This window comes from Carcharhinus amblyrhynchos, chromosome 6 (genome assembly GCF_965287045.1).
Source record: "Carcharhinus amblyrhynchos chromosome 6, sCarAmb.v2.hapA, whole genome shotgun sequence".
NCBI classification, from domain to species: Eukaryota; Metazoa; Chordata; class Chondrichthyes; order Carcharhiniformes; family Carcharhinidae; genus Carcharhinus; species Carcharhinus amblyrhynchos.
In genome coordinates this window covers 19,289,139-19,314,040 of record NC_137329.1, presented here as the reverse complement: position 1 = coordinate 19,314,040, position 24,902 = coordinate 19,289,139, and the positions used below count along the sequence as shown (strand labels likewise).

Here is a 24,902-nt window from a genome sequence, read left to right as displayed (position 1 = left end):
ACCCTTCTGTTGACATTGTATTACTTCCTGAAGCTGCAGCTTCGAACATGCTTTTTCCTCTTGAACAGCTGAAGTTTAGAATATGTAGGGATTTGGAAGTGTAAACCACAGTATACTATATATTCGGACGTTCCCTTTTTGTAATTAAAAAATAGAGTGGAGACTTGGGACCCTGGACAGCTGTATTGTTAGGATAGTTTTTTGTTGGAACAAATAAGCCATTTGTATATTATCTTAGCTACTTTGCTGACCCTTTTATGTTTCAATTTCTGTTTTTAGAATTGCCTCTTTAATGCTGCAATCGCCCATTATCTTTTTGGGTGGGTTATGGGAAATTCTTCTCGGTGGCCTGATTTAATTTAAAGACAAAACTTTTCATTTAAACATGCCATTTCACAAAGGCAAGAAAAAATCAGTTCAATGAAATTCTTCAATTCAATTAATTTTATTAAAACATTGAAATGTTAGAATCAAAAATATTATAAATTAATATTCAGACAAACGTACAATTAAGACCAGACAAATTTCTGTCGGCCGAAAGGAGGATCTCTGATTTCACCTACACAGCAAATGAGCTAAGAGACGTTTTCAAAACATTTCAGGTTTCATGCCAAAAAGCAGAATGGTTATACTTTTTCTGATCAGATTTTGCAGCCTAGCACTTAATTAAAAACAATTTCATTCATTCACTGTTCTGTCAATCTAACAATGGCATGTCCTTCAATCAATTATATTTTGACACCTTCAAATAATGGGCTTGGAGGTTATAGATAGGCCTAGTAGGTAGGCATATGATCAGCGCAACTTGTGGGCCAAAGGGCCTGTTTGTGCTATAGTTTTGTGTTCTATGTTCTATGATTCAGCATTTCTCTAACCAGTTCTAATACCAAATGAAGGTACCTTTTTATCTTTTGGCATTATCCCCCCCACCCAGCCTGGATATGCATTGGTAATTTACTTTGTTGCATAATTTGTGTCTGACTTGTGCTGGTATCTTTCATGAATACATTCATTTTACTGGCATGTTACAAATTCATTTCTTAGAGGCATTATTAATATGTTACTTAAGTACTTGTATTATTTTCAAACCATACATTTAAAACATTAGCTGCTAATTATCCTCATTTTGGGTATTTAGAATTAATCAGAATTCTCAACTACAGGGTGAATAAGTTTTTTTTTGTGCACCTTCCTTCCTGATTCCCAACTTCCTTGTTTTAAATGTACGTCTGCAGAGTGAACAATTTGCTCGGGTTGACTTTCTCCATTTCTTTCTATAATTCTGAAAACTTTAATTAGGTCATTTGAACGTCCCTTCCCCGGGACAATTAACACAAAATGTTGAGATGAACCAAGAGATGAGAAATAATCTGTTTTGAGAAGTTAGGAATAAGAAATCATCCGTTTAAGACCGTGACTGAGAGGGCAGGAGGAAGTGAGGGTCACAAATAGTCATTTGTTGTACAGAACTGGAGAATTGCTTTTTTTAAAAAAAAGGGCATTTTGTTGAACCTTTTTTGTCTTGCAGTCAGGGCACTAGTATTCTTGTGATTGTCCAAGATGAAAAGCTCCAACAAGCTGTCTTTTTTTCAGCAATGTTCAAATTGAGGGTTATTGAAACATGGAGTACTTTGAGGAAGTATCAAACTAGCATTTGAGGAAGAGTACAACACATTTTATTAAAGGAAAATTAAGATAAATAATTCAACGGAGGAAGATGCAATGCTGTTAGGGAGATTAGGGCATTTGGACTTGTTTTGGATTACTCTCTTAACAAAGATCTGGCATGATATGTTGGGCTAAATGATTGTCTTCCGTGCTGTAAGTGTTTATATTTGCTGTGTTTTCTCTAGTGTGGCTCTGTTCATGCTGATGGCTTCACTTTTTGACTTTGATAGCGTTTATTCAGGGGAACGAAGCTCGAAGTTTCCTGGGACGGCGTCTTTTGTACAATCATTGGGATTTTGAAATATTTACTCAAGGAAACCTTGAACGAGAGTGTTTTGAAGAAATATGTAGCTTTGAAGAGGCACGAGAAGTTTTTGAAGATGATCGGAAGACAGTTGAGTATCTCTCTCTTGTACATCATTCAAAAGGAATAACATTTAATTGATCTTTTCAAAACTTTGTAAAATAATTATTGATTCAACACTTCATTAATTTAAAAATGTTTCCCTACCTACCAACTAAATGGAACTTGTGCCAGGGTACAGCACTAAGTTGTTGGCTGTCCTCCAAACTCAACACCAACTTGGTCTGGTTGAGTAAAATAGTGCATTTTACTGAGCCAGCTGGAAAGTTAATTGTAATTATAATTATGTCTCTAGTTACAAAGAGGAAACTAACATTTTATTTTCTTTTTCTTTCAGAATGTCTTTTGGAAAAGTTACACAACCAAGGGCCCTTATGCCAAGCCAGGTAAGACTTGATTTTTTTATTACAAAAACGATTCTAAAGTATTATTACAAGTAGTTAAAAAGGGAGGAGCTATACAGTTTCTCACAGGGAAGTCCCAAGTTTGTCACGACAGTAAACACCATTTTGATGAGCTGATGTGAAGCTATTTTGGTGTTGAACTTAAAAGTCCATAATTGGATCAGAGTGAAGTGCCCTAAATCTATTTTGTTTCAATTTAACTGTAGGATGGCATACTTTCATCTTTCTCTTTTCCCCGTGTACCTATTTGGTTTCTCCCTAATGCATCAATGCCATTTGCCTTAATTATTCCTTGTAGTGGTGCGTTCCACTTTCTAAGCATTTGCTGAGGAAAGAAGCTTCTGAATTCCCTATTGGATTTATTAGTGACTATTTTGTATTGATGGCCCTAAATTTAGTGCATTTCCTCTATTACATTTGGATAAAAATTTGAAGGATTGTTCAAGGGATGTATGCAAAGTGCTGGTCACTTGAATTTTAAACATTTAAGTTTATTAACGGAGAATCAAAGTTTTTCCGTTCATGCGTTTAAAGTTGTGATTTGACTTTTCTGTGCAGAACAGGGATACAAGGAACTACTGGATTTCTACTATGTTATCTCAGTGAATTCCAAAATACTTTAACATTTTTGGTGTCTTACCTTTTGGGGTGGGGAGGTCATCCAGTCCTCCTCTTTTTGCACTTTTCTTCTGAAGTATGCTTAGATTGTTTGTTTGCTTTTTTCATTTGAGCTAGTTACAACGTACAATGCAATTTGAAGTGTAGTCACTTGTAATTTGGGAAACACTGTAACCCATTTGGACACTGCAAGCTCCCAAAAATATTCCCCCTACCCCAATTTCATCCTGTAATTATGTATAGGGGCTTGTAATATACAGCACAGACGAAGGCCATTTGACCCATTGTGGGCTGGTACATGATTATTAGGCACCCAGAGCGAACCTCCTCCAACAATGCCACATGACTTTGTTTACTTATCAGGATTGAAGAGTGGTTGAAAGTTTAAAAAAAGTGGTCTGAAATTTTCTTGTGGTAAGGAATCATTTGTAGTGAAGTCACTACAGGGGGTGGGGTTGGAAGACTATAGCGCATTTTATCATCTGTGAAATGCAAATGCTGTAGGGCAGTGCAAAAGGGTAAGTTTTGTTTAAAAAAAATACAGTTGAGATGAGCCGTTCCTAAGGACTGGTGATAGATCCACTTATCTTAGTTTTGAGAAGCTTATGCTTGCACCGAGATTTCAGCAACAAAGTGTTATATTCAAGAATAATCTCACTTACTGAAAAACACTTTAATCCATACTTCAAAATTGTGAAAATCAGGGTGTGGGAGAGATGATCCACATTTAGAAATTGTGAGAGTCGGGGTATGGGGGAGAGAAGGAGGAAAAGATAGAGAGGAAAAAGGGATTATTATTGTGAAGATGATATACAATTGGACAGAGCTTACTCCTGTCACATGCAGTCACCATTCCTTAAGTTTAACCCCCACCTTCAAATTAAAGTCAAATTGCCAAAGGTTTAACAGAAAGCTTACACAATGAGTTGGGGGAGAGCTTGCAGAGGTGGTGTTACCAATGTAGATGAATAATGGATAAAGAAAGTGGAAAAACTTCAAAAACTTCAGCTGCTGATGTTTGTAGTAAGTGTATCTTCTTAAGCAGTCTCTTGGGATTAGGATGACTTGCTTCCACTCTGGTTCAGTCGGTTCTGAGATGGCTGATGAGTTCAATGTGTGAGCTCTGAGCTCTGTCACATGTAGGGCAGGTGGTGGTTGAAGTGTTGGGTAGATGGATTGTTTGGAGTTTGGTATTTTTAAGTGCCTAAAATTAGCTACTAATGAAAGCTTTCAGTACTGCATTGGACTAGTAGGGTCCCTAAAAGAATAAATATTACCCACTGGAGTATACGGAGAGAGGCAATCTTCAATAGTAGCTTTGAAAAATAGAAAAGATGAAATTAAAACTTGCTATTGCTTATATTGCCCATCCATCCCTCCTTTTCTTTTCAGGCATTACAACTGATATTACTACAATTCTGACAGCGTTCTTTGGCACTGTGTTATTCTTAATTCTATTGGTGTTCTTTATCTGGTATTACTGCAAGCAGCGGAGATACAAAGATCGAAGTAGTACCAGGTAAATTTCTACAGGTTACGTTATTCTTTAACTTTTGGTGTACACGTACAATGTCTATTTGAAAACCAAAAAAGGGAAATGATTTTATGACCACCTTAGTGCAATGGTGATATCCAAACATGTTTCAGGACTGTACAAACAAGCACCAAAAAGTTGAATTGTTCCAATGAGTGAATCCAGCTACAAGTTTGTATGAAATGTGCAGCATTAGTGTTGAGATAAAGAAATGATAGCCAAGACTGTGCCCCTAATCCTCAACTATCCAGCTTCCCTGTACTTCCTTCTCAAAGCAAAATGTTGGTATGCTGAAGCAAAATCTGGGGGTGGACAATAATCTACATTGAGGCATCACAATGAAGTGACCATTTTCTGTGGTTATCATTCTATGATAAGAATAATGAACCTCTGTGTTCCACCAGATGTGATATTATATGGCTGGTATGGTTGAGTTTCTGATCAATGGAGACTCTGCCCACCCACGTCAGGATTTGAAGATGGTCATGCCTTTGAGTTTCCAAGGGAAGTGGTTAGATTTTCTTTTTGGCAATGGTCGTCATTTGCCATATGTGTGGCGTGAATGTCATTTCTAATTTACCAGTCCAAGCCTGGATGGTGTAACTACAAGCACCATCTCCACAAATACTTTGCAGGTTGGAGTCATACCTGGCACAAAGGAAGATTGTTGGATTATCTCAGTTCCAGGGCATCTGTGCAGGTGTTCCTTGGTTCAGTATCCTCAGCCCAACTGTCTTCAGCTGCTTCATCAATGACCTTCCGTCATAAGCTCAGAAGTGGGAATGTTCGCTGATTATTCGGCACCGTTTGTGACTTCCAAGATACTGAAACAGTCTATGTCCACATATAAAAAGACCTGACCAATAGCCATGCTTGAACACAAGTGACAAATGTTTGTGCCAGGCAATGATCATCTCCAACAAAGAATCTAATCAACCCTTGACAATCAATGGCATTACTATGGCTGAATCCCCCACCATCCACATCCTGGGAGTTACCATTGACCAGAAATTGAACTGGACTAGCCATATAAATACTGTGGCTCAATCCTGTGGCAAGTAATTCACCTCCTGACATGCCAAAACCTGTCCATCATCGACAAGGTGCAAGGAGTGCGATGAATACAGTCCCAGCAACGCTCAAGCTTGGCACCATCCAAGACAAAGCAGCTCATTTGATTGCTACCCCTTCCGCAAATGTTCAATCCCTCCACCACTGATGAACAATGGCAGCAGTGTGTACCATCTACAAGATGCACTGCAGGAACTCACCAAGGTTCTTCAGGCAGCACCTTCCACCCCATGACCACAACCATCTAGAAGGTCAAAGGCAGCAGATACCTGAACACCACCAGCTGGAGGTTCCCTTCCAAGTCACTCAACACCCTGACTTGGAAATATATCGCTGTTCCTCCTCTGTCACTGGATCAATATCCTGGAATTCCTTCCCTAACAGTACTGTGGGGTGTACCTATACCTCAGACCACAAAGGTTCAAAAAGGCAGCTCACTACCATCACCTTGAGATCAAGTAGGAATGGGCAATAAATGCTAGCCTAGACAGCAAACTCCACAACTTTTAAAATAATTTTTAAAACTAGGTTATGGAGGAGGAATTCAAATTTTTAGATATGTTTTCAAAATCTAAATCAAGAATATTTCCCCTCATGGTGGAAATCTAGAATTGGGGGTATTGCTTCAGAATAAGGGGTCACCAATTAAAGACAAATGAGGAATTTCTTCTGAGGGTTGTAGATCTTTGAAATTCTGTACCCCAGAGAGTTATGAAATCTTGAGTCATTGAGTATATTCAAGGCTGAGATAAACCCATTCGTGAAATACTGGAGAGTGGAGGGTTATTGGTGAACAGGTAAGTAACAGCTTTGGCAAAATCATAGTGGCCATGATCTTACTGAATGGCAGCAACGTGAGGAACCAAATGGCCCACTCCTGCCCTTACTAATGCTGTTATGTGGTTGTAAACAGAAAATGCTGGAAATACACAGCAGGGTGGGAAGCAAAAGTAAAGGGGAAACGATAGGTTAATTCTTTAATGGTTTTGTTGAGCCTCACCTTAAATGATAAAGGGGAATTCAAACAAAAAAGGTAAGGAAAGCAAAGAAACAAGAAGGTCATTAACCCACTGAGGCTCGTTTTTGCATCTCTTTGACCACTAGGTGGTGCCTCTGTTCAATCCACCTTGGTCAGCTGTTTCGACGAATTGGACGTGATGATGCCAGCGTTGGACTGGGGTGGCCACAGAAGTCCAATAGATTTATTTGGTAGCATGAGCTTATGGAGCACTGCTCCTGCATCAGATGAGTGAAGAGTTGGGTTCAAACAGTGCATATATAGGCACAGATTCAATTTACAAGACAATGGTTGGAATGTGAGTCTTAACAAGTAATCAGGTCTTTACAGATGCAGACAATGCTAGTAGAGAGAGAGATAAGCACAGGTTAAAGAGGTCTGAATTGTCTCAAACCAAGATAGTTGGTGAGATTTTGCAAGCCTAAGCAAGTCGTAGGGGTTACAGATAGTGTGACGTGAACCTGTCCTTATTTGCGGAACTTGGCTATCAGTTTTTGCTCGGCGATTCTGCGTTGTCGTGTCGTGAAGGCCGCCTTGAAGAATGCTTACCAGAAGATCAGAGGTTAGAACTTAGAACAGTACAGCACAGTACAGGCCCTTTGGCCCTCGATGTTGTGCTATGTCTGAACCCAAGATCAAACTATCCCACTCCCTGTCATCCTAGTGTGCTCCATGTGCCTATCCAATAACCTCTTGGAAGTTCCTAAAATGTCCGGCTCCACTATCACAGCAGGTCGTGCATTCCACACCCCAACTACACTAAGTAAAGAATCTACCTTGGACATTCATCCTATATCTCCCACCATGAACCTTTTATAGTTATGCCCCCTAGTAACAGCTATGTCCACCCGAGGAAATAGAATGGACATGCAGAGACTGTTTATCCCCCTCATCATCTTGTTAATCTCTATTGAGTCACCTGTCATCCTCCTCCGCTCTAAAGAGAAAAGTCCCAGCTCCCTCAACCTTTCCTCATAAGACCTACCCTCCAAAGCAGGCAGCATCCTGGTAAACCTCCTCTGCACTGTCTCCGATGCTTCCACATCTTTCTTATAGTAAGGTGACCAGAACTGCGCACACTATTCCAAATGTGGTCTCACCAAAGTTCTGTACAGTTGCAGCATTACTCCACGGCTCTTAAACTCTAACCCCCTGTTAATAAACACTAACACACTATAAACCTTCTTCACGGCTCTATCCACTTGAGTGGCAACCTTCATAGATCTGTGGATATGAACCTCAAGATCTCTCTGTTCCTCCACATTCTTCGGAACGCTGCCGTTAATCCTGTAATCTGAATTCAAGTTCGTCCTACCAAAATGAATTACCTCGCACTTATCAGGGTTAAACTCCATCTGTCACTTTTCTGCCCAGCTCTGCATCCTATCAATGTCTCTTTGCAGCCTATACAAGAGCCCTCCACCTCATCCAATCTTGGTGTCATCAGCAAATTTACTAACCCACCCTTCAGCCCCCTCTTCCAAAATCTCACATAGCAGAGGACCCAGCACTGATCCCTTTGGTACACTGTTAACTGGCCTCCAGTCTGAAAATTTTCCCTCCACCACCACTCTGTCTTCTATGAGACAGCCAGTTACTTATCCAATTAGCCAAATTTCCTTCTATCCCACACCTCCTTACTTTCTTCATGAGCCTACCATGGGGAACCTTATCAAACGCCTTACTAAAATCCATGTATATGACATCAACTGCTCTACCTTCATCTACACACTTCGCTACCTCCTCAAAGAATTCAATCAAATTTGTGAGGCAGGACTTATCCCTCACGAAACCATGCTGACTATCGCGGATCAAGCTGCATCCCTCCAAATGGTCATAAATCCTATCTCTTAGAACCCTTTTCATTAACTTACCAACCACCAAAGTAAGACTAACCGGTCTATAATTACCAGGATCATTCCTATTTCCTTTCTTGAAGAGCAGAACAACATTCGCCGCTCCCCAATCCTCCGGCACAATCCCTGTGGACAGTGAGAACCCAAAAATCAAAGCTAAAGGCCCCGCAATCTCATCCCTGCCTCCCAAAGTATCCTAGGATGTATCCCATCTGGCCCAGGGGACTTATTGACCCTCAGGTTTTTCAAAATTGCTAATATATCTTCCCTCAGAACATCTACCTGCTCCATCCTATCAGCCTGTATCTCACACTCATCCTCAAAAACATGGCTCCTCTCCTTAGTCAACACTGAAGAGAAGTATTCATTCAACGCCTCTTCTGACTCCATGCACAAGTTCCCACTACTATCCTTGACTGGCCCTAACCTCACCCTGGTCATTTTATTTCTCACAGAAGAGTAAAAAGCCTTGGGCTTTTCCTTTATCTGACCAACAAGGACTTCTCATGCCCCCTCCTCACTCTCCTAAGCCCTTTTTTAAATTCGTTTCTAGCTGCCTTGTAACCGCAAGCGACCCAACTAAGCCTTGTTTTTACATCCTTACATACGCTTCCTTTTTCCTCTTAACAAGACATTCAATCTCCTTGTGAACCATGGTTCTGTCACTTGGCCATTTCCTGCCTGCCTGATGGGGACATACCTATCAAGGACATACAGTATTTGTTCCTTGAACAAGCTCCACTTTTCATTTGTGCCTATACCTGACAGTTTCTGTTCCCATCTTGTGCTCCCTAATTCTTGCCTAATCGAATCATAATTATCCCTGCCCCAATTATAAACCTTGCCCTGCCATGTGACCCTATCGCCCTCCATTGCAATAATGGACACCAAATTGTGGTCACTATCTCCAAAGTGCTCTCCCACAAACAAATCTAACACCTGGCCCGGTTCATTACCCAGTACCAAGTCCAATGTGGCCCCACCTCTTGTTGGCTTATCCACATATTGTGTCAGGGAACCCTCCTGCAAACACTGTACAAGCGATTCTTGATCTCTTCAATTCTGTATACAAGAAACTTGATCTGTCCTTGCATGTTATAGATTCATAAAGGCCTACAGCACCAAAAAGGCTCTTCAGCTAAACCCATCTGCACTGATCAAATACTATTTTAATGCCATTTTCCAGCACTTGGCCTATAGCCTTGGATGACCTAGCAAGTGCACATCTAAATACTACTTAAATGTTATGAGGGTCTTTGCCCCCACCGTCCTTTCAGGCAGTGAGTTCCAGACTCCCATTGCCCTTTTGGATCAACCCACACCTGGTCAGCCAAACATTTCACCTACAATAAATGTTAAAGGAGAAGTTCTGGAATATGTTGAGCACTTCCCATATCTTGGCAGCAACCTATTTCCAAAAGTCACCATCGTGAGGAGATCCAACATCGGATCAGCTGCACCAGCTCAAACTTCTACAAAAACATGGCAGCTAATGTTTGACAACAAAGAACTCCCAAGTCAACAGGAGTCCTAGTGTACAGAGCAGTTATTGTCACCATGCAGTACTGCAGTAAGACTTGTATCAACAACACAGGAGAGCATCACAGGCAATGCCCCGTTGCATCCTCGGGATTCAAATGGTAGGACCATTGAACAAATGCTAGTGCTTTTCTTGAAGTCACCTCCACAAGCATTTAGGCAAAACTCTTGAAAAATTAGCTAGAGTGGGCTGGATTCTGGAAACCATTTTCCCCCCCATCTTGTCCTGTTTTCCCAACTCTCATTGACCAAAGCTCCAGGAGACGATGTAGAAAATGCTTTAAGTTGAACTCTGAAGTCTCCATTTGAAGTATGATAGTATGAGTTTAATGACCAGGAGGCTGTTGCTGCTAATCATTCAGAATGACAACAACTTGTCCCATCAAACTGCATCATGCATCTCAAAGCGTGAGGCAGAATAGTGAAGGAGAAGAAAAGAAAAGGAAGCAATTCCAGCACTCCAGATTCTACTACTACATAGGTCATCCTACCCAAAATGCATTAAGGTCTGCGGGTTGACAATCGGCCTATTCAGTCACATGAAAATCCATGGCAGAAGCTTGCAATCCTGAGTAGACATCATCCTTGAATCTAGGATCACCCAATGACTGAAATATTCTGTGCGTTGAATTGGAAAATCTATGCTGAAGACTACCAAAGTACTGGCTGCCTTCTAATTAATTTAACCTTTCTGGAAGACTGAAAAAGCAACATTGACTTGACAAAAAGCACAAGGAGCAGGGAGAAGGAGATCGCCAGAGAGGATCTCCAGGGCTGCATTAGAAGCAGAACACAGAAATAAAACTCCACGCTGCAGCAGGAGATTCTGTTGAATCCCATGGAAGATCGGGGTGTTGAAACTGAGTGCAGAGTGAGAAAACCTAGCATGAATGGGGCTTTTTGAAAATAAAAACTTTGCTTTTGGTTAGAACATGTTTTTTTTTAAATCCACAGGAATCAGAATTGCCATTTTAAACCCAATTTGGTGCCAAACCATTTGGCCAAACATCCAAATTAATGGTGATGAATGTTTAGTTTTGCCGATTTTGATATTATTTCTTGCTCACTGAAAGATGCATATTGCTATCAACCATCGCACATCTTAATATTGTCTATGGGGTATTTTCTCTATCGGAGTCACCTCATCATCCTTGACATCACTATTTTTATGATTTGCATTTCATGGGCTAAAAATTGCCTTGGTCCATCAGCTGAATTAATGACATTATGGTGGACGATGAGGTTGAGGGTGGAGATAAACCCATGGGTTTAGCAGAGAAATGCACTTAAGGGCGGCACAGTGGTTAGCACTGCTGCCGCACAGCGCCAGGGACCTATGTTCAATGCTGGCCTCGGTCACTGTCTGTGTGGAATTTGCATGTTCTCCCTGTGTTTCCTCCCCCTATCCAAAGATATGCAGGTTGCAGTGAGAATGTAACTCATTTGCACCAAGGCCAAAGTGGTCAGAGTGAGACAAGTAGAATGCAGAACAGAAAATTGCCTTTTAGATGAGATGTGTTCAGGTTGTCACATGTAATTCCAAGAGTGCCTCCCTCTGCTTTTTCAGCAACGTGTTGTGCAGTGATGTGAGCTTGCAACAATTAGCGTTCTGCAGTTTTTTTCTGCAAGATCTTAAACATGCACTCCTGCTGGATCCATCATGTGATACAAACTCCATTCATTCGAAAGTCTCAATCTCTTGGGCATGAAACGTGTAAAGCTGCTAAATTAGCCCACACCAAGTTTTTTTTTGTCCTTCTTTATAGCCTAACCAAGGAGGCATCTGCTTTTTATTTCTTCCACATTTTCCTCTGTCCACACAGGGATACAGACCTGCCACTGTATCAAGCTCCGTTCAGATTTACACTGCAGTCAGTTTTGAATGTGATTCTTTGAGGCAGCCCTGGGACCTGCGCCTCCATCATCACTTACTGTGTCAGCACTTGAATGTGACTTTCTCTGTGAAAGGAGGAGGTTTATTCTCTTTTGTTTCACAGCCATTGTGTTGTTAACAGGCTGCTTTGAATGTTTTTTTTCCCTCAGTTACTTGGATAGCAGGTTCTTGGGTTTGGAGATTTTAGAAATTGCGCTGTTTCCTGTGGGCAGCTATTTGCAATTCTGACTGAGGCCTGTCTCCCCTCAGGCTGTCAGTAGTACTGAGTAGGCCAGTGGGTTTTTGGTCTGTTTTAATTTTATAATCTGTAAAAATGCCACTTTGAGATGCTGATAGGTAGGCATCAGGGAACAGACAAAATAGTACAGACACTAAACAGGTGATGACTAGCCCACAATGTAGCAATACTGGAAACAAAGTATTTTGGCATATTGTTCACCTGCAGGGGCTCAATCTCTCCTGCAATTATGTTGGATTTCCACATTCTCTCGGGCTTCACCTTCCAAGCACACTTTCAGATCTTTGACTATATCAAGCAGAACACCACTGTTCCACAGGCAGGGGTCACTGACTTTGGCTGCCTCCTTGGATCTTCACAGCTTCTTTCAAGGCCACTTTACTTCAGGTCTGCTCTCCACGGTCTTCAACTTGGAGCTTCCTTCAACTTCTGTAAGTTCTGGGACCTTTCTCCTGTTCCCTGCTCCCTGGGTATACCTACATAATGGCTCTCCAGTTCATGTCACCTGATCTGTAGTTTCACACTGGTTGAGCTCTTCAGGCCCTTTTGTAGTTCCATTTCCCAGTCCAGGAATGAGATGACACAAGCTGCACATTTCCAGCCAGCGCTCTCATTAAAGACCTGAGTGTGGCAGCAGCCTGTTGGGGAAATATAGTTCCTGGTCCCCGGGTCTAGCCTTAGTCCCAATCTAATTGCCGAATCCTGGGAGTTATCACAGTTCTTTAATGCAGCAAGTTCCCAGTACATTTCCTGGCACGTTCCTCAGGCTCTGGGCTCGCAAGTCGTCAGTCACTGGTCAGAAGAGGAGGGGAGAGCTATACCACTGCTTGTTTGGTGAATTTGCTGATCCTGATGCAGTGCATTGATGAAGCTTTAACCAGCTTTGATGGAATATTTAATAAGCCTTTTACAAATGTTTTAACCTTCAGGTTGACTAGTGCATCCTGTTTTAAAAAGAGGAATGGTGCATCCCCTGTGAAACCTTGAAAGTAAAACAGTTATTGAGCAGACCACACGATGGTGCCAAAGAATTGGGAGCATTCTGAAAATATTGACATTGCCCAAACTATAACAATGGGTGGCAGTGCTGAGCAATCCGGACTATGATAGAATGCAGAAGAATAGTGTTCTAAACTGGCAGATGAAGAAAGCAACAGGAGCAAGCGCAGAAAATGCAGATTTGGAGCTAAAGCACAAAACACAAAAAGGAACCTTAGCTTGGTTCTTGTAGTATGTTTCTTTAAATCGGGTGATAATCTGTAAAATGATTTTCTGCAGTGCAGCTTGTTCCCTGCAGAGCAGACTGAGACTTGCTGTTCTGTGCCCACATTTTCTATTTTATAGAAACCATTGAAGTCTGTTAGCATTTGCATTGTAAGCACAGTGTGATGGAATGCAAACTTGGTATGAAAATGCCACAGGTTGTCTATAATTGGTCGTCTTGCACTACTTAATGTCAAAGCTAATGGTTTCTGCTAATGGTTGAACGAGACCTCTGTTAGTAGTTCAGAGACAGCAGTTGAGAGGAATCCATGATTACAATCATGCTGAGGATATGAATCCCAATTGTTTCTTTCCCTGTCACCTGCCCTGAGTCTCACTGGGTGTTGTCGGATTTATGGGAACCATTACCTTGTCACTTACCAAGGGCAACCCTGTCCTCCATTTTGGGATTTGCTACATACTCATTCAAGAGCCATGATGGATTGATTTCTTTATGCACTACCCTCTCTCGACAGGTTTGTTGAAACAAATTATTGTCTTAGTTAAAATCACCTTGGCAACTCATTCATGAATTTAACTGAAATTTGGATCATGATATTTGATATGTTAGAAGTGCCTCAAATCCTCAATATAGTAAAACATAAGAATGTTGAAACAGGAGTAGGCCATTTATTCCCTAAAGCCTTTTCTGTCATTCACTGAGATTCTGACTGATCTGTGAACCAATTCCATATGCTTGCCTTTGTCCAATATCCCTTAAAATCTATGGATATTAAAAATCTATTAATCTCAATTTTAAATTTAACAATTGATTTGGGCATTAATTGTTTTCAGAAGAGTTACAAACTTCTACCACCCTCGTGTAGAAGTGTTTCCTAATTTCATTCCACCAAGGTCAGATTTCTAATTTCTGGACTATAGGGAGTCTTATTAGGTAAATTTGTAGAATTATTTTCTAAGTGCTTTATCTGTTCCTCTCAATACCTTAAACTTCAATCTGATTACCCCTTGACCTTCTAAATTCCAGAGAATACAATTCTAGTTTGTGTAATCTTACCTTATAACTTAACACTTGGAGTCCAGCTGTCACTTGCACTCCTTCCAAAGCCAACGAATTTCCAGCCGTTTACGCTGATGGGATCTTCCAGTCCTGCTGATGGTGCACCTCACCATGGGTTTCCTGGCGGTGAGGAATGCAATCGATGGGAAACCTTGTTGACTATTATGGGACCAGAAGATCCTGCTGCCAGCCAATGGCAGGCTGCCTCAGCAAAATGTGGCAGGTTGCCGAAAAATCCTGCCGATCATCTCCTCAACATACAGTGCCCAGTAAGTAGTCTCTCGACACCAGGTTAAAATCCAGCAGGTTTATTTGGTAGCATGAGTGGTGTGACCTGCTCTTCAGCAACTTCATGGGAACAGCTCCAAGAAGTTGCTGAACAGCAGATCACACCACTCGTGCTACCAAATAAACCTGTTGGACTTTAATCTGGTGTTGAGACTTCTTACTGTGCCTATCCCAGTCCAAGCCAGCAACTCCACATGTGGTGCCCAGAAATGCTTGCTGTATTCCAGATGTGAACTAATCAGGGTCTTGTTTTGCTGAAGCAGTATTTCTACTCCCCTGTATTATAGTGCTTTTAGAAAGGAAGGCCTGCATTTTGTTAAACTTTTTGATTACTCTGTGTCCTTGTTATGACATTTAATGATAAGTACCTGGACTAAATCGCTTCAGACCTCTACTGTTCTTAGCTTTCAGCGTTTTAAAAAAAACACATGTTCTATACTTTTAAATCTAAATCTAAAGTGGATGACCTTGCTGGTCTTGAGATTCATTTCCCACAGGTTTTCCCATTCATTTAATCTGCCAGTATCTCTAATTTTACACTTGCTCCACGTTGCTTATAATTCTGCCCAAAATTTGCTTTCTTTGATCACTTAACTAATGGCCTTAAATTGTAAATAAAAAAAATGGTTTGTACTAAGTTTCCACCAATTTTTTTCAATTAGCTCTGACCTATTTAAGTTGCTTGTAATTTATATGCAAGTGTTTAAGTTAACTTAATTTTTAAAACATGATTAATGGTGCCACAGCAAGTAGGATAGAAAGAACTGTGTATTTCTCAATCCTTGGATATCCCAAAGTGCAATTACTGGGGAAGAGTATACTGGATTTTCATTATTCTGTGTGTGAGAAAAGTACCCTCTAATTGCCTAGTTATAATTCTAAGGTTGTTCTCCCTGCCGCCTTATTCTGGATTCCCCCAAAAGAGGAAATGGATTCTCTGCATCTACCCATCAGTTTTTTTTTTAATCTATCAAAGCCCTTGCCCCTGAATCTTCTAAAATCAAGGGAATGAATGTAGTTCAAAAATGGCAATCGTGCTGTTTATGAAGCTGGAAGTAACCACTTGAGGTTAAAGTTAATGTGCTTTACATTGGTAACAAAAGCTGACTTCATCAAGTTATGACTTGCATTTCCAGTTGACCGTTTTACCTAGGCTCACCTTCATAGTCCAATTTCTATTGTGGTATTGAGTAGCTTATCCCAAACTCTTTAACTTTTCAAACCTTTTTGATGCCTCGTACTGGTATCAGCGTGGTTGCCCATTTATAGTTATTCAGATTGTTGCAGTGTGCAATGGTCATTACTATTCAGCTGTGGTCATTCTGGTATCTTGTACAAAGTCATGGTTCCCCCATCTGGCTTCTTACATCATTATAGTGACTACACTTCAAAGTAATTCATTAGCTGTAAAGTACTGTATAACATTAATTGTTGTGGAAAAATGCTATATAATTGCAAGTCTATCTTCCTTTTTTTGGTGGGATTCATTCTTTATGTATTTAAGCCTGCAGATAAGCTACTCAATAGTACAATAGAAATTGGGACTATGAAGGTAAGCCTAGGTAAAAAGGTCAACTGGAAATGAAAGTTGTAATTTGAGGAAGTCAGCTTTTGTTACCAATAGAAAGCATGTTAACTTTAACCTCAAGCACTTACCTGTAAACAGCACGAGTGTGATTGCCATTTTTGAAGTACACGACAAGGAAACCACAGCGGACTGAGAGAACTTTGAAGATGCAATTATTTTGTTGCCAGGATTACTATTTTATAGGCCAATTATTGGCCTACAGATGTTTGAATTTACTTGTGATGCGGGACAAATGGAATCTCTTTGAGCAAGTTCAAAATATTTACAAATAATGATTGCCAACCAGCGTTGAATACAAGTTCCCCGAAGGAACTTGTATAGGAAATAACTGTGCAGAGATAAGAAGAAATGGGGAAGAGGGGTAGACATCAGTGGCATTGATACCTGAGGTATGGACCCCAAGAGACTTTTAAAACTGTTATAAAAGTGTTAAAAGTATATACAAGTTTATAACAATTGCTGTCATTGTTTTTAAATATTTAAAATCACTATTTAAAGGAAGTAATTGAGCGTAACACTGACCTCAAGGCATGTCTTCCAATAGGGGCCATAGCTTTATCTGCAATGTGCCACACCTTGCTATTTGTCCTGGAGCAATTCTCTGTTACACAAAAAAATTCTCTGTTACACAAAAAAATTCTCTGTTACACAAAAAAATTCTCTGTTACACAAAAAAATTCTCTGTTACACAAAAAAATTCTCTGTTACACAAAAAAATTCTCTGTTACACAAAAAAATTCTCTGTTGCAACAAGCAAGAGGTTTTATTTTGCAGGAGCCTATGAGTCAGTTTTTTTCCAGTCAGAGGTGAGTGCCACTGCTTCACTACTGATGGTAAAAATCCAGGCCACCATTTAGACAAGCTAAACTGTTTGCAATTATTTTATTGTGCCTACGCAGCCCAAAGGTACGTATGATTGTTTCCTTGAATGTAGTGAAGTATTGTGATATTGCACCTTTATAATCATCGATTCAGTTTTCTTCGTATAAAAATAAATCCTAATTTGCTGTGGTAACTTAAATTTAGAAATAATATTTCCATGAGCTTTTTCTACTTGTGCCTGATTGGTCAAGTTAGATACAGAATTTATCACTATTTTTCCACTTATTAGCCATATTTTGATCTTGATACCTCCTGTCTTTACAGTATTTTCCATCCTGAATTTTTGTCTGAAACTGCACATTCCTGTATAGTTGGTGACTGTTCCATTCATGTAGAAAACAGGATGCTTACTAACTTCCTTGTCTTATCAGGAGGATTGAGGAAACCTCCATGAATCCTGTGTCCTTTACTACAGATCCAGAGTCAGCACTACCTTCCTATGAACAGGCACTCGTGGCAACTGGACAATATGATGCCCCTCCACCCCCTTACCCAGGGTATGTAATACCTATTGTCTCTTGGAAGACTACAAAATTAATGCAGTAGTTATTGTATTTGTTTTTGAAGTAGATTTTTCTGGTAATCCTGCATACACTAGCTAGAATTTTACAGCCATTCATGACAATGGAATCTTTCAGTCCTGCCAACAGTGAACCCCTGCCACATGTTCCTCAATGGAGGACTGCCTTCACCAATGTGAAAATATTGTAGAAAAACGATGAACATAAGAACATAAGAAATAGGAGCAGGAGTAGGCCATCTAGCCCTTCGAGCCTGCCCCGCCATTCAATAAGATCATGGCTAATCTGTCATGGCTCAGTTCCACATTCCCACCCTCTCTCCGTAACCCTTAATCCCCTCGCTTATCAAAAATCCATCAACCCACATCTTAAAAATATTTAGCGAGGCAGCCTCCACCACTTCAACGGGCAGAGAATTCCAGAGATTCACCACCCTTTGAGTGAAGAAGTTCCTCCTCAACTCCGTTCTAAACCGCCCCCCCTTTATCTTGAGGCTGTGCCCCCTAGTCCTACTGTCCTTTCTGACCGGGAAGAGTCTCTCCACCTCTATCCTATCCATCCCGTTCATCATCTTATATGTCTCAATGAGATCTCCCCTCATTCTTCTAAACTCTAACGAGTACAAGCCTAGTTTATTCAGCCTCTCCTCATAAGTCAACCCCCTCAACTCCGGTATCAACCTAGTAAACCTCCTCTGCACTCCCTCCAAGGCCAAAATATCCTTGCGTAAGTGCGGCGCCCAAAACTACACACAGTACTCCAGCTGCGGCCTCACCAATGCCCTATACAGCTGCAGCAAGACCTCCCTACTTTTATATTCAATCCCCCTCGCTATGAAGGCCGGCATCCCATTAGCCTTCCTGACCACCTGCTGCACCTGCAAGCTGAGTTTTTGCGACTCATGCACAAGGACCCCAAGGTCCCTCTGCACCGTTGCCTGCTGCAGTTTTTCACCACGTAAGTAATAGTCCTTCCTACCATTATTCCTACCAAAGTGGACCACCTCGCACTTGCCAACATTAAATTCCATTTGCCAGTTCCTGGCCCATTCGCCTAGCCTATCTAGATCCTTCTGCAGACTCTCCACACCCTCCGCGCAATTTGCCGTTCCACCAATCTTGGTGTCATCAGCAAATTTCGACACCGTACACTCGGTTCCCTCCTCCAGATCATCTATATAAATGGTAAATAGCTGAGACCCCAGCACCAACCCCGGGGCACTCCACTAGTCACCAACCGCCAATCCGAATAGCACCCATTAACCCCCACTCTCTGCCTCCTATTTGACAACCAATCCTCTATCCACGCTAACACCCTACCTCCAACTCCATTCCCCCTTACCGTCTGCAATAACTCTTGAGGTACCTTGTCAAACGCCTTCTGAAAATCAAGAAAGACCACATCCACCGGCTCTCCTCTATCCACCGCCCTAGACACATCCTCATAGAACTCCAATAAATTTGTCAGACACGACTTCCCCTTAACGAAACCGTGCTGTGTCTGCTCTATCAAGCAATTCCCCTCAAGATGCCTCGCTATTTCCTCCTTGATGATGGATTCTAACATTTTACCTACAACAGACGTTAAACTAACCGGCCTTTAATTCCCTGCCTTTTGCCTGGCACCCTTCTTAAACAACGGCGTAACATTAGCCACTTTCCAATCTTCCGGCACTTCCCCGGAATCCAGCGACGTCTGGAAAATAACCACCAAGGCATCCACTATCACCTCCGCCATTTCTTTCAGAACCCTCGGATGCATTCCATCCAGTCCTGGGGACTTGTCCGCAATCAGTCCCTCCAGTCTGTTAAAATCCCACGCATTAGCCCATTAGGTTTCTCTAAAGTATGATTCATTAGCTGAGAATTGCTTTGGGATAATGTTTGTGAAAGGCACCAAATAAATTTCAAGATAATTCTAAAAGAGGAATTAAGAATGAAATCTTCTGCTTTCCAAAGATCTTTCAGTTGAGTTGGCCAGGGGCTGGGCTGGAAAATTGATTCCCAAGCAATCATAATCTGTCTTAGGTGGGACTCAAATGTGTGATTTCTCTGTGTAATTGCCAAGGAATCTGTTTGTTAACAAGATGCCCAGAAAGTATAAATAACTGGCATGTTAAAAGAAACCTGCTAGTGATTGGTGTGATTAATTCTTCATTATCATTTTTTCATTTAAATCATTTTAATGTTTAAGGGTAAATTGTTGACTTAGAATTTAAAACTTTTTATTACTTGATGTGTTTTGAAAATACTGGCTTTGGTATTTACACTGGACTGTAATATCTGTGCTGTGCTCCAGGGCAGTACATCTGCAAGGTACCCCAAAACTGTGCTGGGGAAGTAAGGGACCTTACCACCCCATGCTGCTGCCCTTGTGCCCTCTCCCCCACCCAAATCTTGCCCACTTACCTTATATACTTATCAGTAGCTGGATCTTTAAACTTGCCTGCTTTATGGCAACTGGTGCCAAATCAGAAGGTTGGATGAGATAGGAGCAGTTATGTTTCCAGGTAAATAATAAACTAAGCGATAGTCCAACTCAATTGCCACATCACCTGAAATTAGTGTCCAATAATTTGAACACAGTACCTTATAAACAGCAATGTGATCCTGACCAAGTGACCTGTTTTAGTAATGATTGAGGGCTATATTTTGGCCAGGGAGAACTCATCTTCTTTGAAATAGTGCTTTGAGAAACTTTACATTATCCTAAGAGGATAGATGGAGACTTGGTTTGATGTCTCACCTGAAATGTGACATTTTTGGCAGTGCAACAATCCATCAATTACTAAACTAGATTTTCAGCCTGGATTTTCAGGCTCAGGTAACTGGGAGTTGGACTTGAATTTACAATCCTCTGATTTTGAGCTGAGAATGCACAACATGATCTATATTATAACCTGAATTTACGATGTAGGGAATATTAAAGAAGCAATAGTTTGATTAGAATTAGATTTTTCTTAATTTCAATATTATTACCATGTAAAGCTGTTCAAAGATTGAAAATTTTACATTTTGTTGAAGACTTTTTATAAAATATTTTTTACAATTGTATTGTTTGCACAGGTCATCTTCTGGTTCCTGGAAATCTCATCGCTCTCGATAATGAACAAACAAATTAGATTGATAAAATATTCACGCTAACAGTAAACATTTAAATTTAAATGTATTTTTAATAAGGAAATCTGCACTATACAAATGATATTTAAGTATTCTTTGTATTTGAATATGTGATATTTGTACATAACTAATGGAGGAGTAAAATTATCTGGAAATTAAACAAAAATGGTTTTTCATAGCTTAATCTTTTTCTAACACTTAATCCATAATACACTTGAGTAGCATTTTAAACAATGCAAATTTAAATCTTGCAAACTATTGATCCTTATGCTTTTTTGGTGGAACTACAAATCTGTGATTGACTCCAAGTTGAAGGATTCTCCACCTCCAAGAATGATTGAAAGATTGTTAAATACTATGAAATTGGGCTTGGTTTTAGTATTGTTGAGTAATCAGGTATGATGTTTATTAAATAACAGTTGGAAAGTGGAATTATATAATTTTCAGGTTTACACACAGTCACCTGAAATTCAAAATCGAGCCGTTCAAAAATTCCAATCGTTATCAGACACCAGACACAAAAGCACCACTTTTAAAATCTTGTTTATAAAGAATTACTGCCACCAGAGATCTCAAAGCTCTAATTAGTGAGTTGGCTGGTCGTCCAGTTCATTTGTATCAAATATCATTTCAGCGAGTGTCGATCCTCCATTCATTTGAAATGAAGCATACGTGACTCCCTCTCAATCCAGATAATTGTCGATCTGTGTTTTCATGCTAATCAGCTGAATTTCCAGTTGCTGTTGTAATCGAGAAGCCCTTGAGCTACAAAAACCTTGAGCCATAAATTCATACTTTTGATTTTTCTCTGCACTCAACTTGGTACTTCCATCAAAAAAGCATAGCTTGAATAATTCTGCCTATGTCCATGTTAGGATTTCAATCACTAGCTCAACATCTACAGAATTCCTGAACATATTGAGAAGCTGGAATATCTGATTAGCAATTGTCCTAAATATATTACTTTTAATGCAGGCAAACATTCAAATTGTGCTATCAGGTGGTTTGTTTATTTCATTTATTTAACTCTGTTCCAGTGATGGGAGGTTTTCTTTGGTGAGATGGGGATAAACATGAAGAAATTTCAGTTTGTAGCTTTGAATGTAGGAAGTACCGTTATGGAAAGCAAGAGCTTCCCTTTAATGCATAGATGATGGAATAATGTTTAAATGCATTTTGCATCAATCTGAAGACTTAATGGATGGATATCAGAAGATGAATTAAGGGGTTCGACAATGGATTATTGGGACGGAGTGGGATCTAGGTATGGGAGATAGTTGGAATGATTTCTGTTGATTGGTATCCATCATCAGTTTATTTCAACTGGCAACTTGTACACTAAGATTAACTAATAAGCAAAGAGTTATTGGTGACACAGTAAATGTTAGGATAGGGGTATGTATGTTGAATTTCTAATCACTGTTTATAACCAACAATATTTATTTGATAGTATTGCTATAAATACACTTGCATTTGAATTTGATTGACGACCCTGTATTATATCCAACTTCTTCTGGCTTCTCCCTATAGAGATGCAGTGCTATTTTGTTTTGAAAGCAACTCAGTTGTACCTTAGAATGTTTCTCTTCACCTGTATGAGAAATAAGATGCCCAGTCATTCAGCAAATTTAACCATTCAGTAGCTAAACTAAATGAACTGGAAATATTCCAAATTTATTCCAAGTCTGTGCTGAATTACCTGATCTGCCAAGCTGGTGTAAAGCCATTGTTTCTGATACAGAGAAACAAAACCAGTTAGAATTCCTGTTCCTAATCATTGATCAGAGGTTGCTCCTGGAAGTTCTGTGTAAACTAAAGTGATGCGTCAGCAATTGGACAGCCTGTCAACTCTATTCTACAAGTCTCATGTATGAATAATGGCAGCTTGGATGAGGATAATATAACAGACTGAGTTCATGAAGCTGTTGCCCTGAGAGAGCAATGATGCTTTCAAGAGATGAGAAAATTGAATTATAAAACTTTCAAATTAGCTTTGTTATTTGTATATTTTGGGTATTGATCAGAACTATGCCTCTCCTGGCTTATTAATCCCTGCTGAAGTTAACACGTCTCAAAAAGCACTGAAGGGAAATGAAAAGGCTAGTGGCATTCCCTCGATAATGGAGTCTGGTTATTTTTGCAAAGGTTTCAAGTCTGTAAGCCTAAGAGGAATCAGAAAAGCTATTTCAGTTGAAAACCTAAACAGGCCTAAATAGACTTGCATACAGTTGTTTAAGGCAGAATTACTGGCACACCTCAAAGGGGGATTGCATTCTGATAAGGTTTCCACACCCTGAGAGCTGTGACAAAATGTGGGGGTTGGCTAGTTTAGTAGGCTAGATGGCTAGAGTCTGATGCAGACAGAATGACACCGATAGCACGGTAGTTTACGGAAGCTTGCCCCATGTTTGCAGAGTGGTGTGCCTCAAGCTATTAAAAAAAATCAATTGTCTCTCTCCCTCACTAGTGGAGAAAAATACCTATTGTCCTTTATGGACTATGGCTAACCTTACCTTTTATGACAAAGTAAAACTCTGGGAATGAAGTTCTGGTGGTAGTGTCTAAGTAAATAATTCCCTTTTGTGTTTTTAAGTCTCTAATTATTGTGAACTCTGAGAGGCTTAAGTTGCCAAGTATCCAGATAACTGAGTGAAGCAACTCTTTAGTTGAATTTGATAAGTTTATTTTGTATTTTGCCATGAGAAGCAGTCATGGTTTGGGTGCAGATAAAGCTTCTGAGTAACTTTTGATGTAATCTGATGCCTCTATGGAAACTGGTATTTGTAATTTATCCCCAACTCTTACCTTCCCCAGCTCCCACTTACCCCACAGACACCCAGAATAAACATTGCCTTGAGAAGAGACGTTTTTCCAAAATTTAGTTTGTTCTTTGTCCTTTCCTTTGGCACTTTTTTCAGCCAGCCACAAGTTTTGTGTGTTATAGATCAGCATTCTGGATTCTATATTGTTAAATTTCTCTGTAGATTTATTTTGTTTTTCATTCATGTATTGTGTATGTTAATGGATTAATAACTCTAAAATGTTTTGTATCTAAATAAAACCTTCTTCAAAAAGAATGTCTTGTTAATCATAGAACGTTAAACATAAAGTGTTCTACAGAAACTATAACTAAATACTGTCCATTGATGGTAGCTGTGACAGACTGTAAAAACTCCCCGTTACAGCTTAAACTCTGGATTTAATGATGGTAAATAACCATCATTAAACCCACAGAATTCATACTTTGATTTGTTCCGTCTAATGGAATTTTCCTTTTAAAAAGACTTGCACTGACATAAGTGGCTTTCACAACGAGATCTTAAGTACTTTGAAGTATAGGCACTGTTGTAATATAGGAAATGTACTAGTTAGTTTGCATACAGCAAGATCCCACTAACAGCAATATGATGATCAAGATCCTCCAACAATACAGTATTCCCTCAGTATTGCAATGAAATGTCAGGCTTGAGGTAAAACTGAAGCTTTACCTGATGCAATTTTTCCTTTTGGCTAAGATGAAGCATTAGATCAAGCCCGGGAGGGAGTGCAATGTCTCATCTTGTCAGCTTGAATCTTGTTTGATCGAGCCCAAGATGGAATTCAATATCTTGACATTCAGCTTGGATCTGATTTGTCCCACATGTAGGGACTATGATTGGACGTAATTCGAATGGGCTTTTCTGATTAGAAGTAAAATTCCAAAAGGTACCAATAAAAAAAGCAATAGGCATGTACACTAATTAGAAATTATTCAGTATGGTGCAAATTATTTCAAGGGAACTGATTTTCAAATATCTGGCATACTAGAAACTTCATTGGGTCTTGCACACTTATAATTTTTTCCCTGTAAATTGCAGTTGGGAATGCTGTCGTATATGTTGATGGTTTACAACTTAATTCAAAGATGGAAGTATATATTGGTAAAGAGGAAAAAAATTTTGTCTGTTTTTCAGTGTCCTGACAAAGTGCAAGGAATGATCTGTCTTCCCCAGACGCTTATATAATTATATGGCATT

General features: G+C 40.0%; 1 protein-coding gene across 2 annotated transcripts in view; it reads left to right on the top strand.

Moving 5' to 3' along the window:
* prrg4 (proline rich Gla (G-carboxyglutamic acid) 4 (transmembrane)) overlaps positions 1–23,927 on the top strand; it is a 42,107-nt gene extending 18,180 nt beyond the window's left edge. For both annotated transcript variants that reach the window (XM_080189979.1, XM_080189980.1), the window contains exons 3-7: positions 1,899–2,062; positions 2,370–2,418; positions 4,447–4,573; positions 17,618–17,743; positions 20,833–23,927. In XM_080189979.1, coding sequence (XP_080046105.1) covers positions 1,899–2,062; positions 2,370–2,418; positions 4,447–4,573; positions 17,618–17,743; positions 20,833–20,872 — 506 coding nt within the window. In that variant the 3' untranslated portion in view covers positions 20,873–23,927. The remainder of the gene's footprint in view (positions 1–1,898; positions 2,063–2,369; positions 2,419–4,446; positions 4,574–17,617; positions 17,744–20,832) is intronic.
* Positions 23,928–24,902: the final 975 nt, after the last annotated feature.